The sequence below is a fragment of the Rhineura floridana genome, chromosome 3, assembly GCF_030035675.1.
Source record: "Rhineura floridana isolate rRhiFlo1 chromosome 3, rRhiFlo1.hap2, whole genome shotgun sequence".
In the NCBI taxonomy this organism is placed as follows: Eukaryota; Metazoa; Chordata; class Lepidosauria; order Squamata; family Rhineuridae; genus Rhineura; species Rhineura floridana.
Genome location: NC_084482.1, coordinates 204,083,279 through 204,109,669, shown reverse-complemented (window position 1 = coordinate 204,109,669; position 26,391 = coordinate 204,083,279). Strand labels below are relative to the sequence as shown.

General features: G+C 46.3%; 1 protein-coding gene across 1 annotated transcript in view; it reads left to right on the top strand.

Annotated features, from left to right (window-relative positions):
• LOC133381268 (zinc finger protein 271-like) overlaps positions 1–24,235 on the top strand; it is a 35,123-nt gene extending 10,888 nt beyond the window's left edge. Inside the window, exons 3-5 of the mRNA XM_061620162.1 lie at positions 1,002–1,131; positions 2,360–3,665; positions 17,906–24,235. Coding sequence (XP_061476146.1) covers positions 1,002–1,131; positions 2,360–3,665; positions 17,906–18,527 — 2,058 coding nt within the window. The 3' untranslated portion in view covers positions 18,528–24,235. The remainder of the gene's footprint in view (positions 1–1,001; positions 1,132–2,359; positions 3,666–17,905) is intronic.
• Positions 24,236–26,391: the final 2,156 nt, after the last annotated feature.

Here is a 26,391-nt window from a genome sequence, read left to right as displayed (position 1 = left end):
AGCATGTGGCCCACCCAGAAGGTTGCCCAGAAGGGAATGTGGCCCTCAAGCTTAAAAAGGTTTCCTGTTCCTGGTGTAGACTTCTGAAAACTCAAAGGCTTCAAAACTGTTCACCAGGAAAAGCTTCAAAACGCTTTGAAGTTCTGCACCAGGATTCCCCCCCCCGTGTGTTCTGCAATGGCTGATTGGAGGAAACGATCTATACAGGATCCTGAAGTTCTCCCCCCTTTCAAGTCCAGAAAATCAGATTCATCCATGCTGTCTGACAAATCAGTGATCTGAGGCTGAGGTTTTCTTTAAATCCACCCACTGAATTGGGCTGGTACACACCATACAAAAGAGAGCCAGTTTGGATAGTGGTTAAGGTGCTGGACTACAACTTGGGAGACCAGGGTTCGAATCCCCACACAGCCATGAAGCTCACTGGGTGACCTTGGGCCAGCCACTGCCTCTCAGCCTCAGAGGAAGGCAATGGTAAACCGCCTCTGAATGCTGCTTACCATGAAAACCCAATTTGTAGGGTCGCCATAAGTCGGGACCGACTTGAAGGCAGTCCATTTTTTTCCACACACCATTCATTTAGAATAATTTAAAGCACATTTCCTAACTCCCCACCAAGAATCCTAGTTTGTTAAGGGTGCTGGGAACTGTAGCTCTATGAGGGGTAAACTACACTTCCCAGGATTCTTTTGGTCATGTGCTTTAAATTGCTATATATGATGCGTAAGCAGCTTTACTGGAGAGGCGAGATTCGAACCAGTGACTGGTTGAATGGGCGGTTGGTTAGAATCATAGAACAGTAGAGTTGGAAGGGGCCTATAAGGCCATCGAATCCAGCTTGGAGCTGCTGATTCTGGTCCTGCTGCGGGAGAAGAGCAGAGGGAAAGAGGTTGGGACTGTACCCTTTAAAATACTGGGGGGGGGGGACAGGGGACCGAATCTGGCCCCTTCCCTCTCCATTGAGTTCCTTGCCCTGACTGGGATCCTCATTGCCATTTCAGGTCTTGGGGCTGTTTGAGGAAGGAGCTGAGGATTCCCCCAAGGACGAGCAGATTCTGCTGGATTCCAAGCAGAAGCAGCTGGACAATCAAATCGAGGAAGAGAACCGCCCAGACGATGGAAGTATCCATGGTAAGTGAGGTATAGGGTGCGAGGTTTGGCCTTCCCTTTGTCTCACTTTGAAGCCTGTCTTTGCCACTTCTTTTCCCTCTTCCTCTTCCTAAAGTGGAATCTGAGCTTTTCAGGATAAGAACATAAGAAAAGCCTGGGAGGATCATGGCAGGCCAGTGGCCCATCTCAGTCCGACATCCTCTTCTCACAGCGACCAAATAGATGCCCGTGGGAAGCCCACAAGGAGGACCTGAGCGCAACAGCACTCTTTCTTCGCATGTGATTCCCAGCAACTGGGTTTTGGAAGCATGCTGCCTGCAACTGTTTAGGGCTTGGGGCCGCTCCAGACAACCATTTTCCTGGGCATTCGTAATGATTTTGTGCTCATGATGGTCTTGGGGTGGTGACACACGATCCCCGCTTTCACTGCTGGTTGTGCCTGCAAAAGTTTCAGGGCGGACATACTGCTTTGTTTCCAATCAGAGTACATCCCATAACTTCCTGCTGAAATCCTGCACCTTTGTATAGCACAAATGTTCTGGGACTGTTGTTGGTTTCTTCTCGTCCCACTTTTCTTGCACTATAGTGCAAGAGTGCCCCTCCAGGCGGCAATAATTACAATTCTATAGAATTTAAATTGTAATAAAATAAAATACAATATATAAGAAATAAAAGAAGCCTTCAAAATACAATTAAAACACACACATAGCATCTGCCACAGCACATTTATAATGGCTGCAAGTGGCAGAAAATGTATTACGTGGTCCGCCAAGGCCCTTAGCAGTTTTCAAATGGTCCGTGGGGGATAACGTTTGGGCACCTACTGGTCTATAGCATATACAATAATAATCAAACAATCTTATGCGGTTTCTCAATGCTGAAATGCAGACACTGTGTGTAATATCACATCAATGTATTATAAAACATCTAGTTGTGCTGACCGGATCTACCTTTCAAATGGTTGGCTATCGGTTCTATCGTTTGGTCAGTAACCATATGATCTTGGTTTGGCTTTTCAGTCTATAAAAGACACAACAGAAAAGGAAAATGTATTGGGAGGAAGAAGGACATAACCAACGACAAGTACCAGTTCTTAATTGCAAATTGGTCTAATGACCAGCTGGGATATTAATAAGCAGATTTGTTGGGGGAGCAGTTTAAAAAGTTAAGGTTTGCACTGTTGGTCAGAAACAGGGTCCCAGAACATCATCAGTCACGCAGATCTCTCTTGTGATGTTGTCTTTCACAGGTGACAGTGAGGGACCTAGTGAAAATGAAGCTTCTGTGGGAAATCTAAAGCAAGCAGCGATCCACGGGGCGCTGCTTGGAAGAGCAAAAAGTGTTTCCTGGCATTCCAAGCCAGGGCAAGCTTCCAAGAACCAGCACGTGAGGAAGAGGAAACAGCCCAGCCAAGAAATCAGCCCAGCCAAGCAAGCAGGTGCCCTTGCCCTGGGAGGAGGTGGGGGTGGTAACGATGTCACCCCAGGGAGGCCTTCATTTCAGAGCTCAGAGCCTTGTGAGGAGGACAGGAACGATTCTGGTGATGGCACTGACTTCTTAATCGATGCTGAGGGCAAACCCCACAAACGCTCAGAGCCAGCTGGTCAGACTGGTGGCTGTATTAAGCATCCTGGAGGAGCTCATGCGGCAAGCGAGAAGACCAGTAGCTCTCTGAGCTGCGGGAAAAGCTTGAACCCAGTTGAGCAGGAGCAAAGGCATGTAGGGGAAGAAGATGCTCAGACTCGCGGATGCTCAGACTGCAGGGAAAACCTTGACGGGGGCTTGGCTCTTGTTAAGCATGAAAGAATCCCTCCAGGAGAGAAGCGTTACGGGTGCTTAACTTGTGGGGAAAGGTTCAGCCTCTATTCGAGCCTCATGAAACACGAGCGCACTCACACCGGAGAGGAGTCGTTCGTGCCTTTGGAAGCCGGGAAGCGATTCTGCCGGAGTGGCAGCCTTCCCACCGGGGATGAGAAAACCCTGGCGGCAGAGAAGCCATACAAGTGCCCAACCTGCGGGAAGAGCTTCAGTAAGAGTTCGGGCCTTCGTTTCCACAAGAGAATCCACACCGGGGAGCGGCCGTACGCATGCGCAGACTGTGGGAAAAGCTTCAGCCAGAGGTCCAACCTTATCCTGCACGAGAGAACCCACACCGGGGTGAAGCCTTTCCGGTGCTCCGACTGCGGAAAGAGCTTCCTCCGCAGCTCGGACCTCGTGAGGCATGAAATCATCCACACAGGAGAGAAGCCGTACACATGTGCCGAGTGTGGCAGGTCCTTTGGCCACAACTCGACGCTCATCGCACATGAGAGAACTCACACAGGTGAGAAACCTTATAAGTGCTCGATCTGCGGAAGGAGCTTTAGGCACCACTCGGGCCTTATCAAACACGAGAGGACCCACACTGGAGAGCGGCCGTACGCCTGCCCAGCCTGCGGGAAAGGTTTCAGTCAGAGCTCAGGCCTCACACTACATATGAGGACCCACACGGGGGAGAAGCCTTACCAGTGCTCGGCCTGCGGGAAGAGCTACAGTCAGAGGTCAAAACTGACAAAGCATGAGAGAACCCATCTGACAGAAAAACTTTAAAAGTTCTCATTGTGGAAGAGTGGCAGGTTCAGGAATTCAGGAAGAGTTTGGAACTTAAACCTCTGGTTTGTGGGGTGTTACATATAAGCAGAAAAAGGCAGTTACATCACATGTGGAGGCTGCCAAATGGTGGGCCTCGTTAGCAAACCTGATTGTGGGCACCTCTGCATGACTGTTTAATGTGGTTGCAATGCTGCTTGTACACACATTTTGCCATCCGTGCACATAGGGGTGCCAGCGCAGTGCCCTTGGGTGCCACTGTGTCCACTAGTGCCTCCTACGATGCCCATCGAAAGCCTCAGTAAATAATCTCTCAAAAATCCACAATGCACGAGAGGCTGTTCCTGCTCAGTCCTTGTTTGCACTGGCTTGGCTCTCTTCTGCATGGAGCACAAACTTTAGACATGCCCACATTTCATTGGGTGACAGGATTGGATACTTCTTTTCCATTCTTAACAGGTGAGAGGGGCGAAGCACTTCTCTCTGTGAGTGAGTGCAATGATGAGTGATGTAGGTGCCTTTTCCCATTGATTGGAGGGCAGGGACCTGCCTGCACTGGTTTGCAATCCTGTCTCTTTTTCTGCTCTGTTAGATGTGGTGGCCATTTTGTGTTATGCCACAACCCCACAGCAATTTTGTGACTGGCACCAACAGCAGTTTCTCAGCATTCCAGATGTGCCCACTACCCCAAAAAGGTTGCTGACCCCTGGTCCAGACTATGGTGTCCTCATCAAAATGCCATCCCATTTTATTTTCCCATTTAATCTGGATCAGGGGTACCCAAACGATGGTCCACAGGCAACCAGTGGTTTCCGAGTTCAGTGAGGTTGTCCACCGCACGTCCACATTAAATATTCATCTTGATTTTAATTACATTTTATTGTTTCTTTGATTTCTTTTATATTGCATTTTATTGTATTATAATTTGAATTCTATGGAATACAATATAAGAAATAAAAGAAACAATAAGAATACAGTTAAAAATCACACAGCATCTAGCACTGCTGTAACAGGTCAAGTGGTCCATGGGGGTAAAGTGTGGAAACCACTGCTCTCAATTTACTGTTGCCATGGAAACTCCAATAAATTAAAAACATGGAAACTAAAACCAGATTAAAGTTGTGGGTGGGAACATGGGATGCCATTTTAATAAGGACACTGATCAGATGCTTCACTGAGTCCACCATAAATTGTGGTGTGAATGCTCATTGTTTTCCCAGGGTTTCAGCCACAATTGTGGCTGGTCCTTGTAGCCCTCACCCTCACTCAAATATCTCCCATTTGAATGCTTGTTTAAACAAGTTGTTTCACAGTAGTTTTGTTCCACCAAGTGAGTTTTTGTCTTTTTTTAGTCAAAAGTTCTCGTTTTCTTAACTTGCTTTTTATTTGCCACTGTGGGCACTTCCAGACTGTCGTTTTCTGACGGGATTCAATCACGTGTCGGCAAATTCAGGTTGTGCCACAAAACCGCTTCCCCAAAAGATGGGGCTTTTGGGGATAAGGAAAGTGACAGGAAAATGCACTGGAAAGTGAGGGATGAAATACTTGCTTTGACGCATCTAATCTCCCTGCAAAGAAATCAGGACGAACACTCAACAAACAGGTCGCTTGGAAAGGCCCTAAACCCCATCTGTGTCCATGCCTCTATCTTAACTTTTCACAGGCGAGGAAAAAGGGGTGGCACAGAGAGAAAAAAAGGTGGTTGCAGAGAGAAAAGAGAGAGCCCTCCCACTTTTGGCTTTGGCCTTGCCCACCATTGTTGGCATGTGGCCTCTGAAAAATTACCACATCCAGCCCCTGAAGGAATTCAAGCCTTGACAGGAAAAAGGTTCCCCAGCCTGGTCTATGTCACTCACCCCCACACCCCATGTCTGTCTATTGCAGGGGTGGGGAACCTTTGACCCTTTCTGGACTCCAGCTCCCATCAGCCCCAGTCCATATCACCAGTAGTCAGGGATGATGGGAGTTGGAGTCCAGCAACATTTGGAGGGCCACAGGTTGCCCACCCACCAATGGGTCTATCTGTCTCAGCCCCGGGTATGTGTGGGCGTGTGCACGCAAGCTTGTGTGTGTGTGTGTTTTGGTATCTCTCTAGAGCAGGGGTGGGGAACCTTTTTGGCTTCTCAGGATCTGCCTCCTGGGCCAAATTTGACAGGTGGGCAGGGGTGCTTCAAAGGATGCTTCTGTACAGGGTTTTAACCCTGCATGGATGAAAACCTGCTGCCTTGGCTACATGATCTTGTTCCCTGCTGGCAGGGCCGGTGCCAGGGGGTGGCCAGATGGGCCCTGGCGAAGGGCCCCTGTGGCCCACAGGGGCCCCTGAAGGACCCTTCCTTAGGGTGAGAGGATAGCTCTCCCATTCTGTGATCCATGGCAGTATTGGCTCCCAACCCTACCGCAGATCTCAGAGAGGGATCTCCCAGGGCACCCCCATACAGACTGCACTGGCCCGCAACACCCACCTGCATGCCCCACCTACCTGTCCCATTGCTGTGAATGCTTTGTGCACTGTGCACGCAGACGTGCCATCAACCAAAATGGCGTCTAAGGCTTCCCTAAGGGGTTGACACCTCTGCCGCCGTCCTGGTTGATGGCAGGCATGCGCATCTTGGTTGATGCCAAGCATGCGCACACAGCGCACACTGCATTCACATGAAGCGACAAGAGAGGTATGTGGGGCATGCGGGTGGGCACTGCAGGCCCAGAGCAGGGTGGTACCCAAGGGCCCAGTTATGCCTGGTGCCAGTCCTGCCTGCTGAGAAAGGGATCACACAGCCAAGGCAAGACTAAACCCTGTCCTGCCCACCCGCTGACATCACTAGCGATATCAGCGGTTGGGTTTGGTTTGGGGAAAATTGCCTCAGGGGCCAAATGGGTCCTCTTGAAGGGACATGAGGCCAGAGTTGTCCCATCCCTGATCTAGAGAGAAAGAGGGAGACAGGAAGGTGTCTACAAATAGATGTATGGATTGCTAACACTTTCTTGCAATCCAGTCACAGGCCTGTTTACTCAGAAGTAAATCCCCATTTGCTCAGTAGGACTTCCTATTTGGAAATACAGTTGTTGAAGTCCATTGTCTCCTGAAGCAAGCTGTCACGTAGCCATGTTCACACCCAGGAATGTATCTAATTGTTTGCTAAAACAAGCTTGACCCTGTGCCCGGCATACATTTATTCAAATAGTCATATCTGCATAATTGTCTTAATTTGCATGGCTCGTTTCAGCTTTCCTAGTCATGGCAGGGGATCCAGACACTTGAACTTCATCCTGAGCACTAAAAGCACAGCTTGGAAAAGTTACTTTTTTTGAACTACAACTCCCATCAGCCCAATCTAGGGGCCATGCTGGCTGGGGCTGATGGGAGTTGTAGTTTAAAAAAGTAACTTTGCCAAGCTCTGAAGCCCTTGTTCAACCGCCTCTCTGGCTTCTGATTTTCCCACACCCTTTAAAGCCTGTCTCCGTCTTCATAAGGCCTAGAAACTTGCTTTCTTTCTGTTTAAAAACATGTTAATATTTGGGGGGGGACTGACTTCTGCACTCACAGTCAGATTCTGCGCTTCTGCAGGATTTCATCATGCATGCCACTCTGAATATACTGTGGCTTTCACCCAATTAAGGAAATCTTACAGAGCAATTCCATACATCTACTCAAAATGGAGCCTCATTGAATGGAGTGGGACTCATTCCCAGGTAAGTATGTATAGGACTGTGGCTGTAAATTAATCACATGAACTTTAATTAATTAATTGTGCAAGTATTTGCATAAGTATTTCTGAAAGGAAAAGGCCTGTCTTTGTTTTTCAATGGTGTACGTGTGATTGCTGGGGGGGGGGGGCTATCCTGGAGGAGGCACCCCCTCCTGTGTGGAAGAGAAGACAGAAGATACATATGTTACCTTTTTTATATTCATCTATTAAAAAATAATATTTCTTTTAAAATATGTTGGTTGATTAATTTGGATTCCTTTGTAGCCTATTTAAAAGGGGCATTGGGGGAGGAATCCATGTGTTCAATTAAAACAAGGGTGGCTAAACCCCAGTTTGCGGGTGGGGGGGCTGTGACGTCCTCCCCTGGTTCTCCCTGTCAGGTTCCCACCTGTTTGTGGCTACTGCCTTTCACTAGGCACCACCAGGGATACCACCAGTCCGGACCGTCCTTTATATGGTTTCTCACTCCGCTCTAGCACAGATCTCACTAGATCCCCCTTCTAGGCAGCACCACCAGTCATGTCCTATAACCAATACTCCCAGAGACTTTGCCTGAGTCTCTCTCTAGCTGGTTACTTTTGTGACTGCGTGCTTATGCTGTTCCCAACCCCCTTGTATCTTTATAGATAACGCATACAACTCTGGGTTGCTCTGGATACTTGAATTGTTATTATTCCTCCCTTCACTGCTGCCACCATTAGATACTGTTTCTGTTCAGCCTTGGTAATTACCTTGCCCTCCCTTCTGGTCTGTATATCCCGCAGCCAAGGATCAGGCCTTTGGTAAACCAAATAAGTATTTATTAAATATCAGAAATAACAAGATTAGTTTTAGAATGTTTCACAAGCGTATGGTTTCATCTATTCCTGTTTTGTACTTGACTTATTATTAATCAGAACTCCAACTCCCTCTTTCTCCACACTCCTGACCTCCACCCTCAAACACCTCTTTCTCCACACTCCCAACATCCACAGCCAAACACCTTCTTCTCCACCCTACTAACGTCCATCCACCACACCTTCTTCTCTACCCTACTAACATCCACCCCACCAAACACCTTCCTTTCCACCCTACTAACATCCACCCCACCAAACACCTTCTTCTCCACCCTACTAACATCCACCCAGATTCAACTGTCATTCTTCCATTTATACTCCCAGCCACTCAAACGCTCAGCCAATCATCCAACATTCTACTGCTCATGTACTCCCCCCTCCTCTTTCACTCCACTTACCATATGTCTTCTATATAAACAGCACTTACCATTTTTACCCTACAAGCAGGAACATCACAGGGGCTGATCTGGTTTCCTAAGCACATTCTTCTGACCACCCTCCCCCAAGGCCCCACTGTTTTTGGGAGCAGCAATAGCAAAAGAAAACCAATTTAAAGTAGAGTGCTGAGATGGACAGAGCCCAGTGCCCTGATGGGGATGTGAAAGGCCCACCTCCACGGGCATCAGATCAATCATTTTAATGGATGGAGAGAGAGAGCTATGACCTTGGCCTTTCCCAAAGGACTAGTAACATAAGAAGCTGTCTTGTCCTGAGTTAGACCGTTGATTTTGTCTATCCTTCGAGGTAGCCGTTCTCCAGGGTTTCAGGCAGGGACATGCCCAACCATACCTGGAGATGCTGGGGACTGAACCTGGGAGCTTTTGAATGCAACACAGGGCTGTTCCAAACAGCTATGACCCCTCCCTCTGCTGTTGTGTAGGTGTGATCTTGATGCCTATGGAATTATCACTTGCAGGATCGCCTTACCATATATGTGCCCCCTTGACCACTTTGATCTATGGAACTGGCCCTGTTACAGGTGCCACATAATACTCATTCCACACTTGTAAGAAATCAATCTTGTAGTAGGGGGTAGGGCTACACTTTGGAACTCCCTGCCTATTGACATCAGGCTGGTGCTTTCGCTATATTTCTTTTTGGCACCTGCCTAAAACATTTTTGTTTAGGCAAGCCTATCCAGATATGTAGATGTTGTCATGTTTTAATATCTTTTTAGTTTACCATTAATTTTATTCACCTTTTAAATGTTTTTAATTACTTGGTTATACTGTTTTATATTGATAATGTTAATATTTATTGAAAACCGCTTAGAGGTTTTATTACAGTCAAGTGGTAGATACTTTTTGTAAAATAAATAAACATCATCTCATTTTTCTGATATATGACACAGAAAGCTACTTGCAAGATTTAAAAAAGGCAAAAAAAGCAAAGCAATAGCATAAACCTGCATATTAATTAAAAATACAGATAAATAGCAATAAAAGGAAGACCATTTCAAACAGCTTCCAGATTAGAAACAGAAAACAGCAGGCTGGCAAACCAAAATATGAAAAGCACAGCAAAATGAAAAAGCAGAGAATCCCAGCAGATCACACGGGGAGAGGATTCCACACTATTGGGAACACCACTAAAAAGGCCCTGTCTTGGGTAGCTGATTTCATGTTGGGATAGGACCAGAAGCAGAGTGTCTGACACTGATCTTGATAGGTGGGAGATAATAGGCCTCACCTGCACTATACATTTAAAATGGTGTTATGCCACTTTAAACAGTCATGGATTCCCCCAAAGAATCCTGGGAACTAGTTTGCTAAAGATGCTGAGAGTTGTAAGGAGACCCTTATTTCCCTCACAGAGCTACAATTCTTGGTGCTCCCTGTGGAGAGGGATTTAAAAAAACACTCTGGAATTGTAGCTCTGTGAAGGGAATAAGGGTCTCCTCATGACTGCCAGCACTCTTGGCAAACTACAGTTCCCAGGATTCTTTGACGGTTTAAAATGGTATATTGCTTTAAATGTCAACTGTTGTAACATGCCCTGGGACCTGCTAGTGAAGGGTGGGTAATAAATTTAATGATGTTGTTGATGATGATGATGATAATAATGTAGAGTACAAATGGGGACATAGACAGGTAACCTGCCCCCAAGCCAGGTACATTTAATTCATTCCATTCATGAATGTCTTTCCCCCCAAGAGGTGCATCCCGCACTTCCTTTGCATACCTTTCCTCATATGCTGAAGATGCACCTCTTTATTTACCCTTTTGACCCACGAGAGAGACATTTTGGACCCATCCTGTTTTTCCAGTTGTAAATCGCGTTCACCTGATTTTCATATTGCAATTTTATATTGTTGTCATTTGCCATGGGATCTTATGGTGAGGGGCAGGAAAGAAAGAAATAGCTGGTACTGCGTATACACATCTATTCAAGGTGCAATGTCATCTTTGGCAACTGGCCCCCTTAAAAGGCGCAGCAAAAAATCTAAATAAAATTTCAAAATTGAACGATGCCTTTAAAAAAAAGGCTCAGCATTACTTCCAGGCTTTTTAAAAAAATTACAGCTGGCAATTCTGCTCCACTTCCAGCCCTTGAAACGGTTAAGTAGACTTCATCTCCCTTCCTAGAGAGTCCCTGGGAGTGAGCGTACGCGTGGGAGGGTACGAGTTGTGTTAAAGGCTCCTTCCTGTTCCGCCCTCCTCTCCCCTCCCCATAGTGGCAAAAGTGGCACCTGGAGTTCAGATGCAGCAGCACCGACCTTGCAGGGATCACCCTCAAAGGAGGTAAGGGGGAAGCCTCCCTTTTAATCGCTTAGGAAAGTAGACTTTGCAGTTTCAGGCGTAAGGGAAACGGTGGTTGCAGCTACCCTTGCTTTGGAGCCGCCACCACAAAAAATCAAAACTCAAAATTTGGGACCTTTTGCTTACCTGGTGATAGCCGTGAAAATAATTATAGATAGATAAATAGATAGACAGTTTTGAAAGCAACAAACTTCACCCAAGCTCTATCTATCTATCTATCTATCTATCTATCTATCTATCTATCATCTATCATCTATCATCTATCATCTATCATCTATCATCTATCATCTATCATCTATCATCTATCATCTATCATCTATCATCTATCATCTATCATCTATCATCTATCATCTATCATCTATCATCTATCATCTATCTATCTATCTATCTATCTATCTATCTATCTATCTATCCCCCCCCCCCCACATGCACACAACTTGGTTTTTATTTTTATTTTTAAAGTGGGAGGAGAAGACAGCTAGGCGGGTGGGTTGCTTGTTAAGAACCTAGGAAGCTAACTCAGTATTCTCTACACTGGCTGGCAGCAGCTCTCCAGGATTTCAGACAGTCTCTCCGCAGCCCTCCCTGGAGATGCCAGAGGGACTGAACCTGGGACCTTTTGCATGCAAAGCAGAGGCTCTGCCTCTGAGCTATCTATCCTGGGTAGGGAAGCTGTGATCCTCCTGATGTTATTGGACTCCAACTTCCATCGGTCTTAGCCAGCATGACCAGCAGTCAAGGATGACGGGAGCTGCAGTCCAAATAGGAGTCAGAGCTCAGAGAGATGCACCCTCAGAAGGTGGAGGAGAACAAAGAGCCAGTGTGGTGTAGTGGTTAGAGTGGTGGACTGGGACTTGGGAGACCAGGGTTTGAATCCTCACTCAGCCATGAAGTTCACTGAGTGACCTTGGGCCAGTCACTGCGTCTCAGCCTAACTTACCCCACAGGGTTGTTGTGGGGGATGAAATGAGAAGGGAGAGAACCATATATGACACTTTGAGCTCCTTGGAGGAAAGGTGGGATATAAATGCAATGCATAAACAAAGGAGAGTATGTGGTCTGAGACGAATCAGGAAGAGATGCTCAAACAAACAAGTGGTCAGTAAGAGGAAAGCAAAACATCACTCTTTCAGTCTATCATCTCCCCCGCCCCCCAGTTCAAGTAACTGACTACAAGCACTGTTGTCTCATTCCAGCAGATCTGAACCCTGATCTCCCAGGTCTAGTCCAACACCCAAGGTGAAAAGATTGTGATCCTACCGGTGGTAGAGAATAAACCTGCTTTAAACTGAATTCCTATAATAACAAATCAATATTTGTTTCTTCCTCATAAGGTCCCTTATGTGAACTGAACGATACTTATTGACCAACATCAACATCATTGCCTCCATGTTGCAATGGTTCCTTGCTTCAGAACACATTTCCACATGATAAGTGCATTGTATGTTAGCACATGACATTCATCAAAGAATACTGGGAACTGTAGGGGTGTTAGAAATTGTAGTTCTGTATGGGCTGAACTACAGTTCCCAGGATTCTTTAGCGGAAGTAATGTGTTTTTAAATGTATGGTATGTATCCACTAGGCCTGGGCAGAACTAGATTTAAATCTCCACTTAGCTATGTGCAACTCTGTTCAACTCCCCTTCCTCTTGGGTACATCCGAGGCGTCACTTTATGAAAACTTGGGAAGACAAGGATCTGGCATGCTAGCATCTCTGAGGTTCAAGTGAGACAGAAGAAAGGCTTTCTTGTATAGGTTTGTAGGAAATCTTGAATCGTAGGAACATAACAAGAGCCTGCTGGATCAGACCAATGGCCCATCTAGTCTGGCTTCCTGTTCTCACAGTGAACAACCAGATTCCCGGATGTCTATGGGAAGCCCGCAAGCAGGCCCTGCCCACAACAGCACCCTCCTCTCCTGCGGTTTCCAGAAGGTGGTCCTGCCTCTGACAGTGGAGTTAGTACACAAATCCATTGTGGCTAGTGGCCAGTGATAGCTTTATGCTCCATGAATTTGTCTTATCCAAGTTGGTGGCCATCATAGCCTTTGTGGGAGTGAATTCCAGTTTCACTATGCCCTGCATGAAGAAGTCCTGTCTCTTGCTTGTCCTGAATCTTCCAACATTCAGTTTCATTGGATGTCCCCGAGTTCTAGTGTTACGAGAGAAGAAGAAAAACTCTTCTCTGTTCCCTTTCTTCACACCATCAACAGCAAAAATCAAAATACTGTGATTTAAAACTGGGCAAAAACGTGTTATTGTTTTTCGCCAACAGGGAGAATTGATCTTGCAGATGGCTATTGCCATGAGCCTACAGTGTCTCTGCTGTTAGTTCCCCAGACTGCAGCTCGGCAGATCATCTCACCGATGGCACCGAATCAGCCCACGGGAGGAATGTAGACGTGAGCCTAAAATGGATGGGTTGTGGGGCTGTGAAGCCCAGTTGTTTGGCGTCAAGGTGGGCCCCTGTGGGAGGATTTGGAAGCAGCTGTCAGCCTGAGCCGAGGTTTGGAAACTGGAAACAAGACGACGTTTGGTTTAAGAGATGTCTCTTCTTGGGGGGGAAAAGAAGGCGTCAAAACAGGGATCGGCAGAAGGCCAGATCCGAGCTGCAGCCAAGAAGGAGGCAAAGTTAGGAGCACAAGTAGAGGAGATGGAGCCAAAGGGCTGCGAACCAGACGACAGATCCCTAGAAAAGGGGGAGGAATGCCCTCAAGTTATCCAATATGGAACCACCAAAGACTTGCCAAGGTGGCAGACATTGCCGCCACAAGTGAAGCAGGAGCCAGATGATGAACTAGCCAAACATTGGGAAGCCCAATGGCAAGAGTTCTTGAAGGCCACACCTTCCCTTTGCTCGACACTTGAAGACCCACCAACGCCGGAGCGCCCATCGTGGAGCAACACAGAGGCCTTTCTTGCCTCGTTCAAGGGAGTAACTAATGTTCGCCAGTGGGGTCGAAGAGAGTGGGTGACTCTTCTTGCACCAGCCTTCGACATAGGAGTGGAGCGGGACTCCAGTCTCCTGGATGCCACCATGGGGGGGTCCTCCAGGAAGGACAGGGAAGCCTCCATAGGGGCAGAAATGCAGGACCCGCAGCTGTGTTCCCGGAACGCTGAGGGGCTCCAAGAGGTTTGTGGTCGACTCCGGGAACTTTGCCAACAGTGGCTGAAGCCTAAGACACCCATGGAAGAGCAGGTCCTGGAGCTGGTGATCCTGGAGCAGTTCCTATCCATCTTGCCCCCAGACGTGCAGAGCTGGGTCAGGGAGCACTGCCCGGAGGCATGTGCCCAGGCGGTGTCCCTGGCTGAGGCCTTCCTGCTGAGGCGGCGAGAGGCTGACAGGCAGGAATGGGAGGTGAGAGCCTTTTGCCACAGATGAAGGGAGGACCCATGTTGGTCACAGGCTGCAGAGCAGATCAGTGTCAGAAGCCAGACTTCCCAATTAATCCTTCTCCCCAGGGAACTCTGTGAGTTGTAGTTCTCCTTGACCCCTCTCAGCACTCATACCAAACTACAGGTCCCAGGATACTTTGGGGGAAGCCATTTTAAGTGGCGTAGTACTACTTTAAATGTATAGATGGAGTCCTTGGGTGGTATTTAATGCTAGACATATGAAGGCCTGGAAAAAAGCAGAGTAAGTAGGAGAAAACGGGGGAAACTCAGGAAACGGGGGAAACCTTCATATCTCTATTTAACTCTAGCTGTATTCAGAGTAGACCCAATGGAATGAATGGACATAACTAACTCATGGCTAACCCATCGTTGTTAAATTCAGTGGGTCTTCCCGGAGTAGGACTTGGTTGAATATAACCCAGAGTGTGGTACAGGCGGGCCCCGCTTATACGGCAGGGTCCGTTCTCGACCCCCGCCGTAAAGCGGAAATCACCGTAAAGCGGAACCCCATTGAGTATAATGGGGCGCATTGCGTCAAAATGCCGCAAAATCGGCTTTAAAACGGGGAATGAAAGCCGCCGCATTAGCGGAACGCCGGGAAGCGAAGCACCGGGAAGCGGGGCCCTACTGTACATGTTGAAAATTCGATTCATAGAATAGTAGAGTTGGAAGGGTCCTATAAGGCCATTAAGTCTAGCCCCCTGCTCAGTGCAGGTATCCAAAATAAAGCATACCTGACAGGTGGCTGTCCAGCTGCCTCTTGAAGGCTTCCAGTGTTGGAGAGCCCACCACCTCTCAAGGTCATTGGTTCTATTGTTGTACTGCTCTAACAGTTAGGAAGTTTTTCCTGACATTCAGCCGAAATCTAACTTCCTGCAACTTGAGCCCATTATTCCATGTCCTGCACTGTGGGATAATCGAGAAGAGATCCTGGCCCTCCTCTGTGTGGCAAACGTTCAAGTACTTGAAGAGTATCGTATCTCCCCTCAGTCTTTTCTTCTGAAGGCTAAACATGCCAGTTTTTTCAGTCCTCTCCGTAGGACTTTGTTTCCAGTCCCCTGATCATCCGTGTTGCCCTCCTCTGAACCTGTTTCTGTTTGTCTGCATCCTTCTTAAAGTGCGGAGAGCAGAACTGAATGCAATAGTCAAAATGAGACCTAACCATTGCCAAATAGAGAACTAATGCTTCATGCGATTTGGAAACTATACTTCTGTTAATGCAGCCTAAAATAGCATTTGCCTTTTTTGCAGCAACATTGCACTGTTGGCTCATATTCAGCTTGTGATCAAGAATTCCAAGATCCTTCTCACATGTAGTATTGCTGAGCCAAATATTCCCCAACTTATAACTGTGCATTTGGTTTATTTTTCCTTTAGAAACTTTGCACTTATCCCTGTTAAATTTCATTCTGTTGTTTTCACCCCAATGCTCCAGCCTATCAAGATCACTTTGAATTTTGTTTCTGTCCTCCTGGCTGTTAGCTATCCCTCCCAATTTAATGCAGCCTAAAATAGCATTTGCCTTTTTTGAAGCCACATAGCTGTTTGGGTTTTGCCCCTGCTAATTTGTAATGGTGAATTTGGAAAGTGGTGTTTGTGTACATGCGCACAGCATCAAGCCCTTGCCTGTAGCTTTCACCTTTCCAGCCCTGCCTACCCTGCGCTGATCAAGACCCTCACTGCTGCTGTTGCAGGTCCCAGGGCCATTTGAGATGACTGCGGTGAATTTCCCAACAGCTGAATGGGCACTTTCTAACATCTGGCAGAGGCACCTCAGCCGAGGAAGCAAGCTAGAAGGTGATGGGGATGCCAGCTTGCTAGGTAAGGATAGAAACATAGCCTCCTGCAATTTTCAGGATTTGGGGGTGGGTTTTTTTAAATAAATATTTCTAGTCTTTAAGGCTACACGGTGGTAGGCATGGAAGGATCTGTCAGCTTTGGTTCTCTCAGTTTTTCATTTTTTTTTTAATCTTAAATTCAGTTCTCCACATTTCTGCAGCAATTTTTGATTTTTTAAAAAAATCCTCATGAACATTTTAATGCGGTTTTTTTCTCCTAATAAACACATTTTTGCAGGCAGTTTTGACTTATGTATACATTTTTGCAAGCAAATTCGCCTAACACAATGCATTTTTGTAAGTTATTTTCACTAATATATGCATTTCCAGCCACATTTCCCCCTAATATATGCATTTTTGTAAACCTTACCGGTTGGAGAACTGCCCTGCGAAATTTGGCTAAGTGCGGATTTCTACAGATGGCTGCGTTTCGTAAAGTGCAAATGTAATAGATTCAGTTTTAAATCCGAACTAAATTGGATTTCTGCCCCTTGTCTCCAGGGTGGTGCTAGCCAGCCTGCCCAGCCCATTTCCATTCCTTCTTCCCCAGGTTTTGTGTTCCCCTCCCCCCCTCCGTAGGTCAGCCATCATCCTCTTCCCAGTGTGTATGCTCAAGTCTTCATTGGGATATATTTCGGTTCTTTCCCCAACCCCCACCTATTTAGGCTTTTTTGTGCTTCGGCAAACTTTGCTGTTCCCCTAAGCTCTCTGATACTCCTTTTGGACATGGATGGTGCCTTTTCAGCTACATAAGCAGTGGCCCTTGCCACTTGAATGTTAGAAATAGAGATGATTCTGTCACTTCACCTTTGCTTTATACTTCTTTGAGAGAAATCTCAGGCCCCTCAAGGCCTCCTTTTTATTGCACATTCGTAATGATTTCTGTACATGATGGTTATACGCAATCCTGCTTCCAATACTGTTTGTTCCTGGAAATGGTTCAGGCCAGACATACTGCTTTGTTTCCAAGCAGTGCATGCCCTGTAACTTCTGCTGAGATCCTAGAACTTTTCATCCCACAAACGATCTGGGGTGGGGTGGGGATGTCCTGCTTTTGTTGCACTATAGAGCAAGAGTGCCTCCCCCCCCCCCGATGGCACATTGGGGAAGCATCACATATCATCTAAGGAAGTGGAATGATGTGTGGCTGATCCAATATAAATCCACTAATGCAGTATTATAGCGTCAATGACATGTTGCTGGACACACCCACAAAAAAGTCCCACCAGTCTGAAGGGGTCCCCCACTTCTTCTCAGTAAAGGGTATAATTCACGTAATGACCCTTTTTTTAAAAATTCCAGATGGGTGGAGAAGTGAGAATGCCTTACTCAGAAGAACTGAGCAAGTGATGTCACTGAGACAAGCCAAGGAAAACATGGTCCAATGTTATAATCGGGAGGAATCTCCTAAGCATCTGGATAGATCAGAGTGTAAGCAGGAACCCCTCAGAGGGATAAGACCAAAGAGATTGTCCAGTTGTGGTGGAGAAACTGATGACAATGACCTTGGCACGACACAGATTCAGCAGAGACTTTCCAATGACAAGAAACAAGATCTCTCGAGGACATGCCCTGATCGTCCCACCCATGCGGGAATGAGTGCTGACTTGAAAATATACAGTTGCGCAGAATGTGGGAAAAGCTTTTCCCGTAGCTCAAACCTTATTAGCCACCAGCGAACCCATGTGGGCGACAAGCCATACAAATGCTCGGACTGTGGGAAGGGCTTCACCCGCAGCTCGAACCTTATTAATCATCAGAGAACCCACACAGGAGAGAAGCCATATACATGCTTGGACTGTGGAGAGAGCTTTTCCCGAAGTTCACAGCTCATCAGCCACCGGCGAATCCATACAGGCGAGAAGCCTTACCAGTGTCCCGAGTGTCAGAAATCCTTCAGTTTGCGCTCACTCCTTATTAGGCATCAGAAAATCCACACAGGGGAGAAACCATACCAATGTGCCGAGTGCGGGAAACGGTTCATCGAGAGCTCCGAACTCATTACACACGAGAGGACCCACACGGGTGAAAAGCCATACAAGTGCAGCATTTGTGGGATCAGCTTCTGCCAGAGCTCAAACCTTCTGGCACACACCCGAACCCATACTGGGGAAAAACCCTACCAATGCGCAAGCTGTGGGAAGAGTTTCAGTCGGAGTTCGAACCTCATTGTGCATGAGAGGACACACACAGGCGAAAAGCCGTATGAATGTTCCTACTGTGGGAAAGGCTTCAGCCAAAACTCTCGCCTTATTAGTCACAAGAGAATCCACACTAGAGAGACTGTGTGAAAAGCCTCAGGAACTGTTTCTGTGGCTGGCTCTTGACATGGTGAGATCTTCACACATGAAAGCAAAGCCATGCACGCTTCTGACAAATGAAAAAACAAACCTAGATTGAGAATGTCAGCTTCATTAAATACAAGAATATCCATGTAGGTGGGGAACCTGTGGCCCTCCAGAAGTAGCTGAACTACAACTCCCATCATCCCTGGTCACCGGCCATGCTGGCTGAGGCTGATGGGAGTTGTAGTCCAGCAACACCTGAGCTATGGGTTCATGAGTTAGCTACCCCTCATGCAGAAGGAAGAATTTTCACTCTGTTGCAAGAAGGAGTAGGGTAGGGAAGGGAACCTGTTGCTGCAGCTAAGCAGGGGTATATCTAATCAGTTCCTCAGAAGGAAGACTATATTAAACCCCATTTAAAAGTAGAACATAAAGGTGTTGTATCCAACATAGCTCACAGCCACAGTTCTGTCAGCGCAAGGAATTCCATGAGTGCAACTGGACTTCCCCTTTTCCTCCCCCAGTGTCCCCTCCCCCCGGGTATGTTTTCCTTACATGCTTCAGGACGTAGCCCCGTTACTTTTTTTGCAGCCGGCCGCCTTCTTGAGTCCCTCTGTCTGTCCCTACAGCAAATGAAGCCACCACAATTCCCAAACGCAGAGTGTGTGCTTGTGTTTAACACCCTTTCCTCTTGCCTTAGGAGAGAATCCAGCAAGGCCAGGAGTCACTACAGCTCATCAGCAGTCAGTATGAATCTCCTTGCGTGCTAATTGGCTCCCACCATCTACTGCTGTGGGGAGGAGAGAAGCATGAGGAGGGAGAGAGTCAACACAAGTTAAGAGAGGGAAGTTTCCTGAGAAGAGGGGGGTCGGCCAAGCCTGATTTAAGAGTGGGTTTGCATCAGAATCTTGCTAAAACTAAGGGCTTTCAAACAGTGCCACGCAGACCCATGGCAGCCAACGCAGAGGATGGGTGAAGACAGCCACACTGTGGGGCAGGGAGGATGGGGCTAAGAGTGAGCCAAAGCAGCATTTTCTCACAGAGAAGGGGGACGAAGGGCTAAGAAGGGTGGGGGTGTTTTATAGACATCATTGGGCGAGACAGAACTTCTCCCACCTGATCTACAAAATAGGTTTCTTCCCCTTGTAAAATACAGGCAGCCTCATTCTTCTTAGCCCTTTGCTCTTTTTGTCTCCCCCCCCATGAGTCTCTCTCCCACCTCCCCCACTTTCTCACAGACAATCTGCAAAACGCACAATCAAGGGGAGAACTGCTTTACAAGCAATCCCCCTTGTATTTTACAGGCAGCCTTCCCCCTTTCTTCAGCCTTATTTGTGACCCACTCTTGGATGTGGGCCAATAAATTGAGGCTGAATCCTGAAAAGACAGAGGTGTTATTTGTCCAGAGTTCTCATGTCGAGGAGATGGGGAGACGGTCCGTTCTGGATGCTCTTTCCTTGAAGGAGCAGGTCTGCAGTCTGAGGGTGCTCCTTGATACCATACTGCCACTGGAGATTCAGGTGGCCTCAGTGGCTAGAAGTGCCTTTGTTCCAGCTCTGGCTAGTTCACCAGCATCAGCCCCTTTTGGACTGAGAAGACTTGGCCACAGTGCTCCATGCTCTGGTAACTTCCAGACTGAATTATTGCAATGTGCTCTACATGGGGCTGCCCTTGAAGATGACTTAGAAACTTCAACTGGTCCAAAATGGAGCAGCCAGATTTCTGGCTGGGGTTCCCTTTAGAACTCATATTTATGCTTTAATTTGGATTCCTGCATTGAGCAGGGGGTTCGACTCGATGGCCTTATAGGCCCCTTTCAACTCTATGATTCTATGAACCCCTGTTTTAAAACAGCTTTAAAACAGTCAGTTTGTTTCTGGGCCCAGTTCAAGGTGCTCATGTTAGCGTTTAAAGCCCTAAACGACTTATGTCCCAAATATCTGAAAGACCGCCTCCTCCCCTACAGACCTTCTCGGGTGTTGACATCAGCAGAGGGGGCCCTTTTGATGGTCCCGCCACCCTCAGAAGTTGCGGGGTGGGGGTGGCCTGGGAAAGGGCAGCCTCTGTGGCATCCCCTAACCCAGCCTTTCCCAACCGGTGGGCCTCCAGATGTTGTTGGACCACAATTCCCATCAGCCTCAGCCATTGAGCCATTGAGCAGAGAGTAGGAATAAACGGACAGTTCTCCCAATGGAGGGCTGTAGAAAGTGGAGTCCCTCAAGGATCGGTATTGGGACCTGTACTTTTCAACTTGTTCATTAATGACCTAGAATTAGGAGTGAGCAGTGAAGTGGCCAAGTTTGCTGACGACACTAAATTGTTCAGGGTTGTTAAAACAAGAAGGGATTGCGAAGAGCTCCAAAAAGACCTCTCCAAACTGAGTGAATGGGCGGAAAAATGGCAAATGCAATTCAATATAAACAAGTGTAAAATTATGCATATTGGAGCAAAAAATCTTAATTTCACATATACGCTCATGGGGTCTGAACTGGCGGTGACCAACCAGGAGAGAGACCTCGGGGTTGTGGTGGACAGCACGATGAAAATGTCGACCCAGTGTGTGGCAGCTGTGAAAAAGGCAAATTCCATGCTAGCAATAATTAGGAAAGGTATTGAAAATAAAACAGCCGATATCATAATGCCGTTGTATAAATCTATGGTGTGACCGCATTTGGAATACTGTGTACAGTTCTGGTCGCCTCATCTCAGAAAGGATATTATAGAGTTGGAAAAGGTTCAGAAGAGGGCAACCAGAATGATCAAGGGGATGGAGCGACTCCCTTACGAGGAAAGGTTGCAGCATTTGGGGCTTTTTAGTTTAGAGAAAAGGCGGGTCAGAGGAGACATGATAGAAGTGTATAAAATTATGCATGGCACTGAGAAAGTGGATAGAGAAAAGTTCTTCTCCCTCTCTCATAATACTAGAACTCGTGGACATTCAAAGAAGCTGAATGTTGGAAGATTCAAGACAGACAAAAGGAAGTACTTCTTTACTCAGCGCATAGTTAAACTATGGAATTTGCTCCCACAAGATGCAGTAATGGCCACCAGCTTGGATGGCTTTAAAAGAAGATTAGACAAATTCATGGAGGACAGGGCTATCAATGGCTACTAGCCATGATGGCTGTGCTCTGCCACCCTAGTCAGAGGCAGCATGCTTCTGAAAACCAGTTGCCGGAAGCCTCAGGAGGGGAGAGTGTTCTTGCACTCGGGTCCTGCTTGTGGGCTTCCCCCAGGCACCTGGTTGGCCACTGTGAGAACAGGATGCTGGACTAGATGGGCCACTGGCCTGATCCAGCAGGCTCTTCTTACGTTCTTATGTTCTTATTGGCAGTGCTGGCTGAGGCTGATGGGAGGTTGTGGTCCAACAACATCTGGAGGCCCACCGGTTGGGAAAGGCTGCCCTAAGCTATTTAACTCCCCACCGAGGTGCGTCTGCCAACTCCATTGTACAACTTTTGGTGAATGCTGAAGATGCACCTCTTTGACACCTGAGGTGTATATTTTTAGGACCCACCCTATTTTCTGTGATGTTGTTTAGGTGGTTTTTAACTGTTTTTAATTATGTGTTTTTAAATTGTTGTAACCCATCCTGGGACCTTTGAGTGAAGGGTGGGTGATGATGATGATGATAATAATAATAGTAATAATAATAATAATAATGCATTAATTGAATATCGCCTAAGGCTAATAAATATTAAAAACAGAAGGACAATTCTCAAAACTGCAGGCCTCAGCATCACATACATTTCCTGTCCCCCCCTTAACCTGAAACTTCTTAAAGTATGGATATTTTGGTATCGTATTTAACCAAGCGCCTGGTCACCATAGGTGACAGAAAATTCCATGCAGGCGAGTAAGTGGGTGGCAGAGGAGGGGTGATGCACTCCATCCCTCCTCTACCAGTCTGCTCAGTTTCTGAGTTGGTTGCAAAAGAAAAAAATACCCATCCCTCCAACCTGTCCCCATTTGACCAGCCTGTTTGATAGAAAGCTTTTTCAAAAAAATTGTTAGAAATCTAGTTTTCTGTGGTGGCCACAGAGAGTGGGGTGGGGATGAGGGCTTCTCCTTCTCTATAGAAAGCATGGGAATGCAGGCTACTAGCCTTTTAGCTGGCTAGTGGGAAACAACAACACTGCAACTTTTGTGGGCGTAGTTTTAGGGCTGGGTTACCTGTACCTGCCTCAATTGTCAGCACGTGACTATCTGAAAATATGGGACAAAAATATAGGAAGTAAATGAATGACTCAAATATATATGCAGAATATCTGGTTTAGTGTAAATTTATGTGGTTCCGTTTTCTCTTTTTTACAAAAAAGTTTTTGGTGTTTTTTTTTTACAAAAAAGTTTTATCTCTGGCCACATCCTCACCATACATTTGAACCACTGTTATACCACTTTACACAGCCATGGCTTCCCCCAAAGAATCCTGGGAGTTTGTGAAGGTTGCTGAGAGTTAGGAGGAGAAACTCTATTTGTGGTATGTGAAGGGGGTTAATTTTTTTCTGCACTTTGGCTAGTTTGACTTCCTCTGGTCTCGAAGCCTCCTAGAAACCCCTGCAAAAAGGAGGAAGGAGCTGCCAGACCAGTCAATAAATGTGTCTCCCCCCCCTTAACATGGCTCCTGTGTGTCTTTTATTATTTAGCAGCTGCAAGACAGATTTGCCTCAACCATGGACATAAGAGCCCTGTTGGATCAGACCAAAGACCTGTAAGTTGTGCTGGTCAGGAAACGAGAAGAGCGTGGGCGAGTTTAAATTTAACTCTTTCCATCTGATAAACTGAGACTTGGACTGACACACCGCTGCTTCCCTTTCCTCAACTCATGCCTTAATGTAAGGCTTCTAGGGTTGGCTAAACCACAGTTTCTTGTTATGCCCAACCTTGGAAACTGGTTTTGAGTTTACAGTACACTTTATGTTCAGATTGAGACTGTTATGTCTGAATTAGGCCTATTTTTGCACTATAAATGTTTATACCTTTCCTGTACTAAATTAACTGCTATGGTTTTTTCTGTCAAAATTGTAGCATGACACAAGTGCTAAAAAATTCTCTTGACTCCAGTTCCCAGGATTCCTTGGAGGAAGCCATGCTTGTTTAAAATGGTAAAAGTGCTGTCCTGGGCTGGGAGGAAGGGCATGATATAAATCTAATAAATAAATAAAGCAAGCAAGCTGCTTTAAATATATAGTCCGGATGGAGCCTTAGGCTAATCTTCTGAATGCTGTCTGTGGAACATGCCCTCTGAAGAGCTGCTTGTGAAATTCACACTTTTTTTGTTTTTAACCTTGTTAATGTTCATTGGTTATTATATTTGCTCAGGTGGAGTTCCTTGACGTCTCACTATGGCTTTGATTATTTTTGTTGTTTCTGCTGTGTGTGTGTGTGTGTTTGAATTGTCTCAAAGTTTGAAAGAGATTCTTAAAATAATTTAATAAAATTCCAACGGAAAATAAAATAAGAAATGGCTACAGAATGTTTTTGTTCTCCAAGTCAGACATTTATTAAGGCCTTAGATTTATTAGATTCAGGGGAACTTCTGCAAATGGAAAAGGGTCAAGGAGGTGAACATTTGTCAAAATAAAGATATTGCTTAAAACATTATTTTTGTTCTTCAGTATTCCATTAGATTGTGACTTGACCATTTTTTGAAAAATTGTAAATAAAATATGTTTTCAGCCGTGGGCAAGCTGCATAGTCCCAAGGAGCTCAGTTGGCCCCCAGCTGGCAGATGCGGACAAGGAAGGGGCTGGCTTGTGCAGCTGTGGCAAACTGAGCAGGCCCTACCAGCTGGGGAGGACAAGCCTCAGAGGGAGGCAATGGCAATGGCAAACACCTCTGAATACTGCTTATCATGAAAACCTTATTCATAGGGTTGCCATAAGTCAGGATTGACTTGAAGGCAGTCCATTTCCATTTTTCCAAGGGTGGTTCAATACTCATCCTGCTCAGTAGACCCATTGAAGTTAATGAACATAACTTAGGCTCATTTTAATGAGTCTACTCTGAGTAGGTCTACCACTGAATACCAACCTTTGCCCATATTTTCGATAAGGTTGGTAGGAAGATTAAAGAATGAGACAAAAGAAGTTGCCATTGTGAGTTTTTTGTGCCAGCTATAGACCTAGACCAGATCCACACCATACCTTTTAAAGTGCTATGAGGCCACTTGAAACAGTCCTGGCTTCCCCCAGAGACTTTCTCTATTCCCCTCACAGAGCTACAATTCCCAGAGCTCAGTGGGAAGAGGGATTGATTGTTAAACCACTCTGGCAATTGTAGCTCTCTGAAGGGAATAGTGGAGTCTCCCAACAGCACCCTTAACAAACTACAGTTCCCAAAATTCTTTGGGGGGAAGAATGCTTAAATGTGTGGTGTAGATGTGGCCTTTCCCCCAAGTCTTTGGATGACTCACTGATGTTTTAACTGGTTATATTTAAAAATAAAATGTTTTCTGGATTGACGTTTAGTTTTATGAAGATTATGCTTTATGACTGAAACCCATTGTTAAATGCAGAGAAGGCTATAAATATTTTACATGAATAATAAATGAAAATGAAATCTGAAATGAGAGGTGGACATACATTAAGGGTGAGAATGCTGGAGCAAGTATGATGGAAGATGGTGTGTGTAATATTTTAATTTTTTAAAAGTCCACCTGTATAATATTTTAATTGCTAAATAGATGTAATTGCTAAACAGAATAGTTCATCATAGACCCGTCTTGATGATGAACAGGGTGCGTGGGGAAGAGTTGTAGCTCGGGTTGGAGCGTTTGCTTTGCATGCAGAAGGTCCCAGGTTCAATCCCTGGCATCCCCAGGAAGGGGTGGGAAAAGACTCCCTTCTTGAAATCCTGGAAAGCCACTGCCAGTCAGTGTAAACAATAGTGAGGAATGGACCAATGGTCTGACTCAAGTATAAGGCAGCTTCCCATGAGCCTCTTTATTGCCATCAGCACCAAGCTGGCTAACAGAAAGGAAATAAAAACAGCATAATTCCACTGGCCAGACGCGGAGGACCTGCGCTCTTTTAGATCAGAGGTTGCCAAAGGAACACCTGCGGGCACCAGTGTGCCTGCCAGAGCCTCTTATAGGCCCACAAAAAGTCTCAGTAAATTTCCCCTCAAAAATCCCTAATGCATACAACTTTTGTACATTTTGTGTTCCTGTCTCTTTTTCTGCTCTTTTAAACAAGAGAGCCATTTTTTTGAGACAGCCATTTTGTGTTATGCCATACACCCCATGGCAGCTATGTTGTAATTGGCAGCCACGACACACTCCCAAAATTCCAGATGTGCCCAATGGCCTGAAATGTTTGGCTACCCTTGCTCTAGTCACTTTTGGACTATGACCCTTTCATCCCTGAGCATTGGCCATACTGGCTGTGACTGACAGGAGTTGGAATCCAACAGGAGCTGGAGATCCAGAGGTTCCCCACTTCTGGTTTAGAAGGAAAGGGTCCCTTTTCACGTTCCCTATTAGTGCTAGAACCAAAACGGTTAAACAAATTGCACAAGTGTTTCATTCTCAACCCCACCAACATTTTCATAGATCAATCCACCCATTAAACTGGTTAACCGGTCCAGCCATAGTTTCCAGAGGCATGACCTGGCCCCAAATATGGTAGACCCAGGTGGCCATATGCCTTCCTCAATGAACTCCCCTTCCAGAACTGCCTCCCTCAATAGCCAATGCAATTGGTTGCATCAGAGAGGATGAGAAGGCGAGGCCCGTTCCATTGGCTCAGCTGGGACCAGCTGACACTTGGCTCCTCCCCCACCCCAAAGTGCCTCCATCAGTGGCTATTCCACCCGGTCATTATGTAAGCCAAAATATGAAGCAATTGACACCTGAATTAGCTTCTTTTCC